This window comes from Pungitius pungitius, chromosome 10 (genome assembly GCF_949316345.1).
Source record: "Pungitius pungitius chromosome 10, fPunPun2.1, whole genome shotgun sequence".
In the NCBI taxonomy this organism is placed as follows: domain Eukaryota; kingdom Metazoa; phylum Chordata; class Actinopteri; order Perciformes; family Gasterosteidae; genus Pungitius; species Pungitius pungitius.
In genome coordinates this window covers 16,863,750-16,880,742 of record NC_084909.1, presented here as the reverse complement: position 1 = coordinate 16,880,742, position 16,993 = coordinate 16,863,750, and the positions used below count along the sequence as shown (strand labels likewise).

At 40.1% G+C, this 16,993-nt stretch overlaps 1 protein-coding gene across 1 annotated transcript in view; it reads left to right on the top strand.

The window, feature by feature from the left end:
- The first annotated feature begins 331 nt into the window (after positions 1–331).
- LOC119228321 (inactive dipeptidyl peptidase 10-like) overlaps positions 332–16,993 on the top strand; it is a 94,542-nt gene continuing 77,880 nt past the window's right edge. Inside the window, exon 1 of the mRNA XM_037487686.2 lies at positions 332–523. Coding sequence (XP_037343583.2) covers positions 467–523 — 57 coding nt within the window. The 5' untranslated portion in view covers positions 332–466. The remainder of the gene's footprint in view (positions 524–16,993) is intronic.

Below are 16,993 nucleotides of genomic sequence, written 5' to 3'. Positions count from 1 at the left end.
GTGAAGAATACATAATCCTGGTTGTCAGAGCTTTCTTCTCGGCTTTCTTTGAGTAAAATGATTGATTTTAAAACATTATACCCACAAAGCTTGCTAACAGTCCCCAAAGCTAAGAAAAACCATTTAGGAGAGGCTTTCAGTTTTATGCCATATGATAGAAAATTCCCTCTGGTGTCAGCAACTGTCCACATACACAAAACATATTTGTTGGTGCAGAATATTATGATGCCTCTGGGTCAACGCGAGCTCACTTGGTTGTCAGCTGAATAAACTGCTCGCGCCCTACATCTGGCGCAGCACCTCTCTTTACGCGCGCCGCGTCATTGGCTGAGAACCCGCGCGTGTCACCGAGAAGACGGCCGCACCAGTAAACAGCTCTGAACGAATACCAGCATTTCGTTCGGTTTCGGTCCCTGGGATCGTTTTTTTCCCCCTTCCGGACCGGAGCTGTCCGCGGTGCTGAATCATGAACCAAAGCGCGGGAGCAGCGCAGCACAGCCGGCGGTACTCCAGCGACGAAAAGGTAAGAAGAGCGCGGCTTTGGTCGCGGGCTTTTCTGCGTGCATCACCGGGTGTCTCCTCTGCTGGAATGTGTCTCATTTAACTGCCCGACAATGCGCGCCGCATGAGTTGCTGTTTGTGTGACCTTGACTTAACTTCAACAGAATTTTGTCTTGTTTGAGGAACAGAACTCTTTGAGGGACAAGGACATACGTGAAGGAGGAAGCTCTTTCTCTCTCTCTCTCTCTCTCTCTCTCTCTCTGGAGTGCACATACTTTATTTGATTATTTATTGATGTATGAGTTGCACTGTGGACGTGTGGCCATGCATAATAATAATATTTGACAACAATATCAACATGAAATGTATTTCTTTAGGGGAAACAGGAGGAATGGACTTGCTTGGCTATATGTGTTGAATATGTGTTGAATATTGAAAATACTTCTAAGGTTCGGTCCAGCAACAAGAGTGAAAGTAAAGACGCTAAAGGTTTAACTTTGTATAGCACCACTAGGAAACTCTGCTGTTGAATGTGTGAGAAGGGCAGCATGGTTTCATGAAAATGGCATTTTGGCCTGGAGGGGCCTCCACATCAATCACAATGGGTTAACAGTCATCTAAAAGCAGCAGTTTTTAAGTTTTCAACTGGTGCATTTCAATTTGACACAGTTCTGTAATCCAATAGTAGCATCTCAACTCAACTGAGGTTTCACATTCTTGAGAATACATATTTGTTATAAAAGAAAATGTATGAGCTCTGTTAAAGTCACAGTTAAACGGAGGTACGAGTGTCTTTACCTTCTGCACTGCGACGAATTTCCAAGTGAATCAGGATACAGTCTAGTTAGGGGAGGGATTTAAATCAAATCCTTTTGCATTCAGTTAGAGTCCTAAAATGCGGGCCTACGATACGGAGCTACCAAGGACCTTTGACTTCACACAAACACCTCCATCCCTTGCCTTGGGATCAGGAAGAAGAGCAAAACTTTGCCAAACGTTCTGCAAAGATCTGCAAAGTTTCCCTTAAATTAAGCGAATGGGTTTCTCCATATTGCTATATTAGCTTCTACAATACACAGACAGTCACGAATGTTGTGACTGGATGTTAGTTTTGTCTCCGCGCAAATGGGCGAAACTCGTATGTACGCACAACCGCGTACATACAAACATGCCGTTGTGTAGATAAGAAAAATAACTTAATATTAAGATATTAATTAATAATTAATGTATTAATATTAATAACTTAAGATATTTGTTTGATGAAAAAAGAAGGCACAGACCTGTTCTATAGCAAACGGTTACCTCTAATAACCTGTTGTGATCAGGCAATTGGCCCCCTCAATTTAATGGTAGGGGAAACAATGCAATGTGATCAGTCCCCACTCTATGTTCTACAAATGTCTACGAAGGACTGAAATGATCAGACTAATGGACCAACAGACCAGCCAACTGACTACTTCTAGAGCAACATAAATAGTGGTTTTCTCTGAGGAAAATAGTTAATGTCAATCAACTTGGCTATTTGCTGGATTCCGTGTGTCTCATTACATCCAGCATTGTGTAGCCATTAAAACATCTGCAGAAAATGGGAAATGAGGACAATTATAACATTGCCCCCATGGGCTTAGAGAGAGAAATAAACGATCATTCATTGCTGGGGGCTGAACCATTGTTAACTTCCATGCCTCCTCCAGTTTATACATTAAGCTGAAGTTGTGAGGGGAACAATTTGTTTTTCTAAACAGAGACAAAACAACACAGAGCTTCATAGGCTAAACCAAGACGGTGAATTTCATCACTCCATTTAACCTTGACAGAGGTAGTCGGGACCAGATACATTCTTTTCATTCTTACATCTTGCATGTGTACAGACTGTAAAGCCCTCTGAGGCAAATTTGTAATTTGCGATTTTGGGCTATACAAAATAAAATGAATTGAATTGAATTGAATTGAACATCTGACGCCCATTTTCCTCCTAAGCTTTTAAAACAACAACAAAAATCAAACAGATGCAATTATTTTTTGCCAACGTGTCAATCTTTGAAAACAGAGTTTGGCATACTTTTTGTCTTTGCTGAAAAGAAGGCAGAGACCATACAGAAAAGCAGTGGAAAGAGAGAGACCACAAAGCTGAGTGGAAGTCAAATCTCGAATCTGAGTCAAAGTATCAAAGTGATCCGTTTGTTAGGAAAGAGGTTATCTCAGACGGGGTGCCCCGTTGGTCGGTCCAAGCCATAGGGAGGATGGATGATAACATCTCATTTTGAAAGGCATGTGATCTACCCGCAATGCCTTTGTGATTGACTGCTCAATCACGATTGACTTATTCAAGCCCCCTCGTCTAGAGAGTCCTCTGCGGCCAGTGGACTATACTAGCTAAGAAAGAGCTTCTTAAGGTCAGTCCTCGTCTCCGTGCTTTGCTAACCACAGTCATGGTCCCGCGGCTTTTACTGAGTAGTTATCACACTTTGCCCCGTTTCCCCGGCAGGAATATTTTGATCAAAAGCGGTATGTCGCCAGGATAGAAAAGTACTTTGGGGCTGGATTGGAATGCATCTGCTTGTGGGGAACAGCGCAGATAAGAGGAACACGTGGTGTTTTAACACAGTGGGGGTTTGCCTTGTGCTCACAGCACGGTTGGTAAAGGTTTGGCTTGGCGATATTGTTATGTTTTGTCACCTGTTCTTTCTCGTTACTTTTGCTCTGCTATGTCCAGTTTAGAAAGAGAAGGAACATCCGCTGTAAGCAAGAATTACAGTAGCAATTTCTGCAGCTTGGGAGAGATACAATTATCTCAGAAAAGAAAGAAGAAACGATACGTACATCCCATAGTGTAATTTAAGCCTAGTTTCATGATTCTGCGTTGTCAGAGAAACGTGCTTCTTGCGTGCCCCTTGCAAGCGGCACAAGGCTGTGATTGGTCTGCTAACTACATCCTTTCCGGAGTCGCACATTTCCAGGTTCATTGCATAATACCAATACTTTTAAAAGGACGATTTTTGAAGAGAGAATGGATGAGATTGAAGAGCTTTTGCAGCAGTGGCGATGCAGGGGGCACAAAAGTGTCTGATAAATGAATTAACAAACCAACGACTTCCACACACAAAGATGTCACTTTCTAGGTCATCTTCAACAAAAAATGTTACTCTAACTATTGTTCTGCCGGTGAATTGCTTTGCAACACGGGCAAGCCTTCTATAACCATGAATTGAAACGAGTCCGTCGACACAACTGCGCGTACTGACGCAGCTGTAGTTGCAGAACCATGCACCAGCCTTTAGGGTAAATTCCCTCAGCACATAAGGGCCCTCCAGAGAGAGACCTGGGCGTTACATGAGTTCCCGCTGCGGGATAGATAGGAGAGCATTTGGGATTCTTGTCGCCTAACTCCACGCAGAGGAGTTCAGGGCAACGAGACATTAAAACCAAAATATGGACAGAAATCTTTTACACCATTCCAAGTTCTCAAGGAGATGCCCAGACGATCAATCGACTGTGAAATCCCTGACAGATTTATTATTGTTGCTGTACCAGAAAGCAAACCCCACCGATGCATGAAACAAGCAAGAGATCTTTGTTGAAGGTATTTTGGAAAGTTTAGGACGTCGCTAAATCCAAAAATAACACATGTTAAATAGATCCAGAACAGACTGGGAACTTTCTGTTTTTTTCTACATAACTGACAAGATAACGAGACTGTTTTAAAACTAAAGTGCTTTCACCTTTAGCGAAAGTCTATAATTTTGCCAGTGCTTCATAGTGTTTGAGGAGTGGCAGTGCTTCTTCATTTTAAATATATGAATTGTTTTTTTGACGGATGCAAGAAAGGATTTAAATTACCATTGTAAGACTAGTGCCTGCAGACAGCAGGACGAATCCAGTATCAGCTTTTTTTTCATTTGCTGTCCTCTATTTGATGATGTCATGAGAAAAAATCTTGAAATTGGTTCAGCTCTGACTTAACCCCTGACAGCTGTACCATTGGTATAAACATATACATATAAGCTTGCTAGATTTCCTGGAGCCATTGTAATTGGAAAAGAACCAACCATCCAAGGATACAAGTGCAGTTCTTGTCATCAGATGAATCTGAACAGTCTCAATTTAAATAATACTTTTGCATAATTTCCACTCCGATGACGTTCAAGGAGCTCTTTTGAGTAAAGTGTCAAACCAAATTATAGCAGTGTTCGTTTTAATATTGCTCTGGTCTTTTGGTGTCGGTGCCCTATGAAAGAGTTGTAACGAGGGTAAAACAGCTGGAGAGCCAATCTGGCTCTGAAAGCAGATGATTGTGATTGCAGTTCCACAGCAGCTTCCACTGCATGACTTTGAGGGAGCGCAAAGCTAAGAAGACAGGTGAAAGGCAGGGATATAATGCTGATAGATGGCATCATTGTGAAGGTGTGGAGTGCTCTGATCATTGCATGATGACTATGTGTTGCCTGGCATGAAGAGTGTCAAAATAGGGTTATCCATGATGTAACTCCGGTAACATCAATTTGTATTTAGGCCTTTTTTTGGTCAAATGTAAACCAGTTGTGAGCAAATCCTCACCATTTGAGGTGACACGGTAAATATGTTAGTAACAGTTGCCTAATGGTCATCTTCCTCAGAAATGTATTTGTTATTAATAGGCGACAACTGGAGGTGGCAAAAAGATGTCCAATTGAATAAAGGTGACCCTACTTCTTCAATACAGCGGGATGTTCATCTATTCAATTTTTATCCCATCTAAACTACATTTGACTTTAAATAAGGAAATGATAAGAAAAGATGAGACGAGATAATCCTATATTATTCCCGGGGTAGAAAAAAAAGAGAAAACAAAACAAGAAAAAGTCATGCACCTGGCACGAGAAAACACACAAAGCACATAAACCATTGCCTATATAGGTAATACAAAATGAAAGTAAATAAATACTTACGATTGGATTGTAGGAATTTTATTCTGTTGTTCTTGTTAAAACCTTTTTTAGTCTAAGGATAACATGCATAAGATCGCATCTTGGTTAAGTGTGGTAGTTTTATTTGTGAAGATATTGAACAACTCAAAATATATATATATATATGAGAAAACACAGACACAGACCTGGCCAACTAGGTAAGTTAGGTTATCTGCATCTGTCTCTGGTTTTGCCATATATATGATCCATCCGCCCACTTTGCTGTGTATGTACCTCCTCTTAATCTAAGATGGAAAGTCAACTTTTCCATGTCCTGGATTTCTTCAACGATTTCAGTCCAGTTTTCTACAGAGGGTGGGTCGGGTTATTGCATTTTTTTGCTGCTACTGTTAGAGGCATCTGTCACTTCCTGTTATTACTTCTCCCTAAATAGAGTGACTTGCATCGGTGTAGCATCTGCTGCATAGTTCTCTAAACATTCCTATTCATAAGCACATGCCTATTCCTACTGTACATTGCTTTCGGACGTTCATTTTTTAATAAAAAGTCTCCCTCTCTCTCTCCCCCTCTCTCTCTCTCTCTCTCTCTCTCTCTCTCTCTCTCTCTCTCTCTCTCCGCATATATCCTGACTGAAAAATTGAGTTTTACATAATTTAATGTAAGAGTTAGCTACTAAGCAAAACCCTTTGACACTCACACTGTGGCAGTATGTTACCAGATTACAGCTCCTTTGAGATTTGCACATTCACACAGATCTCCTTCCTGTTTTGACAGGGGCAAATTGCTACCATGTTTAATACAAAGTTCTCTCTACCTCTAGTATCAGTGTAGATATGATCACTTGTACTTGGCTGCTACGGTGATGAAACACATGACTGAGTGCAGCACATGGTCAACCCCTTGTTTTGCCTTTAAACCCACAGTTTTTATTTGCACCCGCCGTTATTCCTTTGGATTGTATTGCTTTCCCAATATTCTTTTCTTTTGCTTTTCTCACAGGTGAATACAATAAATAATGACATGCTTAAAGCTGCCAATATACCATATCCATCGGTCTTCTGCTCTTTAAAAGCAGTCAGTGAGGCGTGAAAACATAATTGAGCGCTTTGCAATGCCCCGTCTGGAAAACCTGTGAACCAAACTTAGCAATCATACACGCATTCAACAGGACAGCACCTCTTACTGTCAATCACATGGTGTGTTTCTCTTCATGCTTCAGAGACGTTTAGGAAGATTTCTGATGAATGACAATGCAGGAGATTTTGCTAAAGTGGAGTAGCAACTCTGGGAGATAAGAGTGGGTGAAAATGTGATAAATACCCATTAAGTCTTGACTTGGATGGATTCAGTGTCACATGTCACTTGGTCAGACAGTCATCTTACCACTATACTGCTTATTCTTAGAGGGTTTGCTTGTGGACTAGAGTTGATTCTAAGCGAACACCGGTGTAACCAGGCACACTGTCACACATATTGTATGCATGTAACAGTTGGCACCTGTTGCTTGCTTTTGTAGGAGAATGGACTGTTGACTTGATAACTGCATGGTGTCTTCCATTTCAGCAACAAAACCAGTTGGGTTTTAGAAAAGAGCATAGATGACAAAAACTTGACTGACTTATGAATCATTGACCTCCCAATTGACTAGCAACTCATGTCACTAGTGATTGAAAAATGAGTCACAAGACTAGCAACCGGCAGGACAAATTGTCAACTTAACATTCTGTCATCAGAAGTTCAAGTTCAAACATTTTGTTAACCTGTGTCGTCCCAAGGAAGAACGGATAGATTCCCATATTCGCCGGCGTTGTTCACCTCCTGTAATTTGGGTCAGATGATGCGCTGAAACCTCACTGGAAGTCGCTGTAGTGAGGACCCAAAAGAACCATTTCGAGACTGCATGCTGTTTGGATCTACACCAGAGTGCGTTTGCTACATTTCTCAAGAAAAAAAACTCTAGATATAGATTCAAACAGACAAAATATTTTGCATGTGAACACGCCGTGACAAGCATGTGGAGTGACCAGTTCAGCATGCCTTGATGCTCCATCGAACAGTTTAGGACCAACAGGAAATTCTGGAGCAATGTATTCTCCACCACCATTCAAATACCAATGAAGGGAACATTTTTTAGAAGATTGATGTTCACCCCAGATGTAGAATGTCCTGATTGCCTACCACAAAATACCCTACAACTGTCATGTGTCTGTCTTTTTGTTTGTCATTATTTCAAACCTTATCTTTGGCATTGCTGTTCTTGTCCTATGTAAAAGGGGAAGTCAACCCCACCTCGATCATTTATTTAAAACCCAGACAATGATATTTTTTAGAATTAACCAATTAAAGTTTATTTTGACTAAATGCATGCGCAAAGATATTGACTAATTCCGCTGGAGATTCATAAAAGAAACGTTTAAAACTATTGCTTTCCGACATGTTATAATCCCATAATGGGAAATTCTTACAAAACACGGTTACTCAATATTCAAACAAAAATAATATTTTCAACCAATAATTTTTAATCATTTGGATTTTGTTGAGCTGGAAATGAGGCCACTCTCAAGGGCCTCACCAAAAAATGATTAGTATACATTGCATATACATACAGTATCTTCCCCTTCAAATTGATACAAGTTAAGAGGTGTTAAAAGTAAGCCCTGTGGAATAAGATTTTCACATTAGGCACATTGTTCGAACAACAAGCAACATCCTTGAGAAACCCACCAACTATCAAAACTGGGTCCCTGAAACATTTTTCCCCAAACAAATTATTTATTCTCAGCATTCATGAAATGTTGCGCTTTCCAGATTAAGAAATGCAATTAGGGTAATGTAAGGTCAATACAACACTGCATTTGCATTCCTTAAGAAATGTATTAATTCCTAAGTTCATGTGAGTGAGACTAATGCTGAATAACAAACTTAGTGCTTAGTACTGCATTCATACCTTCTGAATCCCTGCCATTCAATACACTGTACATATAAATTAAAGTTTTTAAGTATTTGTGTGAAAATCGCATGAGTGACTTTATTGTCAATTATTTTGTCTTCCACTACTCCATAGAAAAGTTAGCTTCAGCTAGTAAAAAGGTGATAAAGCAGGAGGACAAGAATCATGTCTAGAACTGAACCTTTAGAGTAAAAGGTGAAGAGAGAAAAAAACGAGACACATTGAAAGGCAACTTTTCAAATGGAGAAGTAGCATGAATTAGAACAAAGCTGGATCATCAAGCAGTCAGTTTCATCCAGAGCTCCAGAGGCTCTCAGGGAAAGAGAGTGGCTGACTCCAGATTTTACCTGAGGGGTGGGATCGTAATCTGGGGAGTCATATATCTCAATCCATAAGCAGATGCACTTCCCTTGACTGCATGCTAGATATATCACATATTGTTGTGTGTGAATCTGTGTCAGAAGTGGTGGCAGCAGGAGAGAACTCTCTTAGGGACGTGGTGCGGACTGTGTATTCGTGCCTCACATCTCCATTAAATCTGGATCAAAGTGAACTAAGGTCAGCACCATGTTCCCTCAGCCCTATGTTTCCTCAGCATCATGTTCCCTCAGCCCTATGTTCCCTCAGACCTATGTTCCCTCAGCCCTATGTTGCCTCAGCTAAAAAAGCATTGATTATACACAGCTATGTAGGCCTATTGTCCGTATCTATATGACTATATGACTACATAGTTATTTCCATAAGTATGAATTACATACCAGAGGTGACCGAGCCTTTCCAGTGGCTGCTCCAAACCTCTGGAATAGTTCACCGATCCATGTAAGAACAGCTCAGACCATTGCAACGTTCAAGTCCATGGTTAAGACCCACTATAATTCATTGGCTTTTACTTCAAGTTGAGCTTTGATATCTTGACCTTATTGACCTTATTCTTTTTCTGTCAGTTATTTTGTATTGTACATTGTGCTCTGTCTGTGTTTTATTGTCTCGCTGCTTTTGGAGCTTGTAGCACTTTGGTCAACCAAGGTTGTTTTTAAACATTCTATATAAATAAAATTTAACTGAACTGAACATAATTTTACAGATGTGTTTGAGGTGGAAAAAAAACTAAAGCTATGTGGATTGGGTACATTAAAAATGGACACATAATTAAAGGGCAATTTCTCCCCTTTATTGAAAAAACGACAATGAAAATTGCATCTAATGTGTATTATTTTGTACAATTTTGTGTGCATTCTGACCTTATGATCACATAGGCCCACATGAGTGAAATTGTAGGTTTTTTTGCATGTATATATTTCTGCTGGACTATAGAGTAACTTATTTGCTGTCTTGCTTGGTCTTATTGCACTTGCTTGATGTTTGACTGTTATGAAAGTTGTTGTCAAGCCAACTAACACAGCTACAGGGCTGCCATCTCTCACGGTTTCCTCGTGTGACACACATGCTTTTGCATGTTTTTACACGCACTCACGCAAAAGCGTGTGTCACACGGGGAAACTGTGAGAAATTGCATCCCTGTAGCTGTGTTGGCTAGTTTGACAACAACTTTCCTAACAGTCAAACATCAGCAAATGCAACACAAGACCAAGCAGACATCCTATTTTACACAGACGTTTCCTCTTTTTGAGACCAAAAAAATGCGTAAAATAATTAATACTTCGTACCTAAAGTATTTCCAGATCTCACATCTGGCATCTTTTATTTCAACAAGCCGAGGACGGTCGGCAACAGCTCCCCTGAGATGACTCTGTGAGTGATGGCAGCCTGTTGCATGTGAGCTGGTAGCCCCGCCCACCCAGTCAATGCCTGCAGGCAGCCGGACAGGGGGCGGAACACGGAGTGCGCTCTGAGTGCAGTTATTTTAATAAAGTACCGGTACTAAAAATAGTCAGAACCGTACCGTTTTAAACGTAAGGGTACTGCGGTACCTTTCTAGTACCGGTACAGCGTCCAGCCCTCGTATCTTTATTTCTTAACTTAACTAACCCATAGCTTGCGCTTACTAAGCCATAGCATATATTCCACTATATTTTATCATATTTTTATATTCTTATTCCTGCACTACCTTGTCGGTTGTCCATTGTCGTAGTGTCTGCCCTAATGCACCAACCGCCAAGTCAAATTCCCTGTATGTCTGACATATTATGGAAATAAACGTTTCCTGATTCCTGATATAAAAAAGGGCAGATGTGGAATAGAGGGTTTGGAAGATTTTTTTAAGCAGCTATTGGGAGAGCTTACAGAAAATCCTGTTAAATGGATTATTTAAATGACATTTTTTTTTTAAATCTGAAAAGTATCAATAATATAGTGTGAATTTCAAAGCAAAGACTAGAATTTAAAAGAAACAACGTACAACGTTCTCTTCGAGAGGTTGACTGTATATTCTATTGCAAACTGATTAAAACAAACTGTAAGGACTTAAGATTGTATTCTTGTTAAAGTTATCTACTTTGGGATCAGAGATTGAGTTCTCTAAACCTAGTGAGATTCATGAACACGTCTGTATCTATGGAGCGGCACGAATGGTCTCATTTCCAAATGTGCCATCAACCTTCAGGTGCACCGCAGATATTCAGTGTCCTATATTTCTATCTTTCCTTATCTGCCTCACACACAGAAAACACACACACACTCTCATAAACAATATTGATTAGGCGAAGACTCCGTCGGCGGTGTGCGACCCTCCACATAACATCGGTGTTCTCCCTTCACTATATACCGCTTTGTCCTTCACTGCACCTGCATTTGACACCCTTAATCCTTGCAGTTTCTCTGCCTCTACATGTAATTACACTATGGTTTGCAGGCTTGCTGTGCGCAACTGTCCGTGTCGGAAAAATAAAACCCGGCACCTTTTGCATGTTCTCTCCTGTTAGATGTCCCGCAGAGTGTGATGACGGAGGGCGGTCATCCGGCTTTGCGAGTGATAGACAAGATCTGAGGTGCATGTGAAGAAAGAGCCAGAAAAAACGTCGCTTAATGTGCTACAGTGCTGCCTTATTATGCTAATCCTACTAAAGAGAGCCTCCATAGGATGCAGATATGCATGAGTCTCAATTGGCTTTGAAGAAGTGAACATGCAGATGGAATGAAACCGCAGGGGGGACCGTGTTTCCCTTTCTGTCTAAATGGGTTTGCATGAAATGAAGCCTGCTATGCAGTGTGCCCCTTCTTCTCTCTTTTGAAGTAGATGAATGAGTAACCTTAAATCAAAACTAAGGAAAGTGGGACAAATGTTGCATTGTATGTAGCGCATCCTTCATGTTTAATGTCCCATGTGGAGTTTGTGTTGGACATATAAAATTGGTGTCTTTGATTGCATTTGCTACATAAAGTGCTATAAAAGACACTCGATCGCAATAATCTCTTCCTTCTGCAGGTTCATGTTGGTGGACAGTCTTATGTTCGACAAGCACATGTAAAACTGGGGGGTTTATCACTCCAATCAGGCTGTTGAACATGTAGGCCCGTGTCGGACCAACTTCCAACTCGCTTTGTTCCATCCACATGGTGGAGGTCCCAACAACAGTAACGGACAGCATTCAAAGTTTCTGTGTGTCTTTCTTTCTTGACACTATTGCGTGATTAACTTTGTGAAAGAACAATAGAAATGGAGTATTTTAACTGTAATTGTATTCTCACACATCTGTTTGTATGATGTCTTATGAAAGTAGACTTTCGAAAGACAAATAAGTCAAAGTTGACTCACACAGACACAGCTGTCACCTGACAATGCATTCATTTTGTAGACAAGGCCACCCTAAAACCAACTTGCCCCAAGATCTCATCGTCTACCGTGGCTCAGGATTACATGCATTTGAAGGTACAGGTACTTAGGGTGTGTGAGAAACAAGTATACATGTATATCTTTTAAAAGTTTTTATTTAAAAGTTTCATTTAACCAGCCGGAACAAAAGATTTCAATATGCACAAGCAGATCCAAACTCCATGACTATGTCTGTCTTGAAGCTAGAAGAAGAAAAACAGCTGTCCTCTGCTGTACATGGAGGTTTGTTAGGCATCCAACAGCCTTTCTATGAGTCATAAACAAAGGATCTCTATAAAAGCCTTGGGGCTGGTTAAATTTTTGAACGTCCCTTGTATCACTTGCCTTGAGGTGTCACTGGAAAGTGGCAGAAACATTGCCCTCATCTCCACATTAGCATGCTCTCACAGGTGAATGGACGCCGGAGGCAGAGGTTTGGACAGTTTTCTTCCCTGCGGCATCTCAATTAGCTGACTTTCACTTGAAGCTGTTTGACATTAAATTTCCCTCATGTGCTCTTCAACTCAAAAGTAGATTCTCAATTACTCTGTCAAGAGCGCACGCTAAATTTGCATGCGTTTTCCCAACCCGGAATGGCGGCGGCGTGCTGGTGGCCCACAGTTACGTGCTCTAACACTGCTAATAACGTTGAAAGGGTTGACAGACCGGTAGCTGTGTCTCATTTGGTCGGCTGCATCCTCCTGAGGCTGCTCGTCATTCATTGACCGTTTGCGTCACTTTGGCTGCGTTTTGGCTCTCCCACTCCGTCGGCTTGTCCGAATGCAGCCTAATATGACATCTAATCTGATATCTCATCAAGTTTGTAGGTATAGGTCGTTTATTTTTTTAAATAAACAGAAATGGATTGAAGATAAGTTATGAATCTGATTTATCACTTTCTAAGTCAAAGTTGAGAATAAATACACAAATAAACTGAACTTGCTTTGCTCCTTTTGGTGTTTTGTGGTTTAATTATAAACTAACTTTACATTTAGTTTTGTTTGAATTGGCTTTGAAGAACCGAACATGCTCAAGGCATGAAACCACAGGGGGACAGTTATAAATGTACGTTTTTAGGACATTTCATAATAATTTTAGGGAGATTTATACATTTTCATTTCATTAGCTTATTTTTACACTTTTGTTGTTATGATTCAATTAATGTTTTAATGTTAATTAATGTTAATCTATTATTCCCAGAGATAGTGTGTCAGAGCTTGATCTACATGATGCATCCCAAAATATTCTTCACATAACCTCCCTTCTGACATAGTTGAACTTTAATCACGTGTACATTTCACTGCAGCAACACAAGCACACATTGTGCACTGTGTTTTAGAGCTGCAGGGGAAATTGCTGTAATGTCTCGTTACAACCACCAGGGGGCAGTCCTGCACTGAAAAAAGCCTTGGTTGATACATACGGAATAATACTAAAATACTGTATACCTGCCCAATAAAAAAGGACATGGAGAGATTATCAAAAAGGAAAGTGGGAACTGTGTGGATCCAGGGTGCATGTGGGATTTTTTGCACATTGTGTATAAAAGAATGCGAACATATAATAATCACTTAAGAGAAATAATCATGGAAGAAGCTCTTCTCCATATTACATCTAGTCTGTCTTCTTGGGTATTGGGAGCTATTTTCTTTCTCATTTTGTGTTCAACCTTGAAATGTCCCACCTAATGGTTGCTTGATTATATCACTGATTGAAACATATATTGTGGATTCTGAGAGGGACACTTGTGCATTGAAACAGTGACCAGCTCACACATGAAGCTCATGCTTAAAGAGGAATATCAGGAAGAGTGAGTTTTTGAACTCATTTAGTGTTAAAGCGCTTTGAGAAAAGCTAATCCCAAACACTGAATACAAAAGTACAGATAAACAAGTTGTAAACAAGTTGTAAACAAGCAGGCGAAGCTTGACTGAGTTACGATTGGATTTTTTTTCTTTATCTGTGGTAGGGATAATGACTATTTGCTCAATAAGAATAGACATGTGTCCACCAATGCGGTTCATGGCCGAATACATCCAGGAATTGTAGAATCATCCCTCTATTATTGTCTCCTCCTCCCATTTTATGTAAAGTCACACTGTTAATGGGAACAGTACCCCGATGGAGAACATTTTGTATGGGGCTCATTCATTTATGTTAATAGTCCGAGCCCTGGCAATTAGGAAATCCTGATAAATTGTCATACTAGTCATAATAGGCAACTGTGGATTCGCTTTAAGAAAGCTTAATGACATATTGGGTTCTTACCATTTTAAGCAAATTTAAATGTCTTTATACTGTAAATACTAAATAACAATAACTAAATAACATGTCACAAACAGCACAGGTTCCATAACATTGATCATCTCCCTCCCTTTCAGCCCCCTTGTTTTGGTTCACTGGTCTATGTTGCCGAGTGCCAAGCACGTGCCACAGACTTTACAGTTCTCAGGCTCACACTCACCGATTATACACTGCAAAAAAAGGGAAAAAAACAGCATGCACTGGCTAGTGAAGAAAAGCCAGAGTGGTTCATTATTTTTGTCTCAGGAGTTCGTGGCCAAATCTGGGGAAAGAAAACAAGTGAGTGTTGTACTTTCACTTGTGAGAAGGAGAGAAAAGAGACCCTGATGAGATCCTAAGGTCATTCTGGTTGTTTCAAATCAGCACAATAAGTAAGCAACAGTACAGAAGATAAAGAACACACAGAACTGCCATTTGAATTCATTCTTTTTTTCCACATGGAAGCAGCACAAATAAGCTGTTAAAATAACATTGACATGGTTTTTAAAGTTTATTCACTGACCATGTTGGCAGACATTTGCTTAATCATATACACATTTCAGCTCGTTCATTAAAACAAGAGACATGTTCAAGTAACGAGGTCCAACAGAACATCACACTGTTACACGAGAAACGGCTGTTTATGACCAAACCACGCATTAGCATAAATGTATCTTTTCATTCAACTGCTCAATGCTTTGCTATGTTTACCAGCTACAGGTATTGCTATTTAATCTGAGAGATCTCTCTATGATGAAAAAGGTTCTGTATTTTTTCCAGAGGAATACTATGTCTCTATGTTAGCCGCTGAGCCTTTCAGGGAGCACATCTCGGACTCTGACAGGTGGAGGCTTGTCCGTGCTCCATTTATTCATGTATTTTCACTCCTCAGACATGACTGGCCATCCATGTCTATAGTGTGGAGGCCATGCTGACGACACTGACTCTGTTTTGCACTCCTCCAAGGCACTGAGCCATGGTGTTTTTCAAAGGAGGACCATACTCTATATTGATAGAGTACACTTTAACTGATGATTATTCTTTTTTTTGCTGCTCGTCCGTTAATGTCTGCTTTACCCATTAAAAACCGGGAGAGGAATGCAGATGGAGTGGTTTTTTGGGACACGATTGCCGAAACAAAATGTTTAAACTCCAACCCTAGAAAAAAATGGATAATGACTAGAGCTGTCATCATAAAGGCATTAATCTATGCGATTAATGTGGCCAAGATTACTGCGACAATATATTTTAACGTTGTTTACTACCAGTCTAAGACCACCACTGTGTCCGTAAAACGTCCTGCCTAAATGTCGAGAAATTGTTGGCACTTCAAACACAGCCATCAAATTATGGAGAGTTGAGAGCACAGCAAAGTGCAATGACACCAGGAAGAGTCGCTAGTTCAACATGTTCCACCTGGTGGAATTCTGCCGTCAATATCATCAAATGTGTGTAGTTCTGTTTTTAAAATAACATTAACAATTAAACAACAGTGTCTAAAATACACGCTTTCTAAAGTGATTACTCATTACTTAGATATAGTCTTTAGAAGAAAAAAAAAACATTCCTTAAAAACAACAATCATTAATCGGGATTAATTGTGATTAATGAATTTCAAATTGTGCGATAAATTAGTTAATTTTTGGGGGGATTGTTTATTCAGCAACATACCTTAGTAGGGGAAGGTTAGTTGGTTACTTGATAAAAACCCATAAAAAGATCTAGGCAAAAGCCACAGGTTATCCCCTGTACCAATATCATTATGCCATCCACATCTCAGCACACAGACATTACATTGGGCGACACGTCTTCTTCTTTCCTATTTAAACTTTGAGCAAGACTCAACCTAACAAGCTGTAATCAAGAGCTTCTTCAGGTGCACAGCTGAGGCAGTTGCCCCTCTTTGATTTTGAGCTATTCGTGGAAAAGCAATACAACACATACAGCCCGTCAACGGAGCACCACAGAGGCCAATTGTTTCCCCCTGTCTTTCTTATGATTATTTGTTTTTTTTATTCAACAGTCCAACCTCATCTGGATGATCCCCCACATATCTATTTCGAGCTACATATCCGTCACATGATGCCTATAATTGAATCTTTAGCTGAAAGAAGAATATTCACGGGGGCTGCTATTCCATCTGGTACACTGTTTCTAACCTTATCAAAATCGAGTGGCCAGAGAAATATAAAAGGCAAAACCAGGGCTTGGTCTCATCTATGGAAATGTGTGTTTTCTGCAGTCAAGGTTTATGTCCGACAATCACTTCTGACCTCGGTGATCTTATACATGTAAAAAACAACAGTGAGTAAGAAAGCAACGTTTTTTTCCATTAAAACCACATAAGATCAAAAAATTAAATAATCAAAACCGCCTTGGTAAGCTATGGTTATCTAGTATATCCTTTAAAATGAGGTATTTTTTAGGATTCCACTTCTATGCTGGTATGCTGGGTCCCTATTTTCTTTTATCCTGTCCACTACATTTGTGACTTTGTGCAAATATACACTTTTGCACTGTTAGAAAACTGAAAACTGGCCCAACGTTCCGAGGAAGTTAAGTTAATCCGCCAACAAAAGA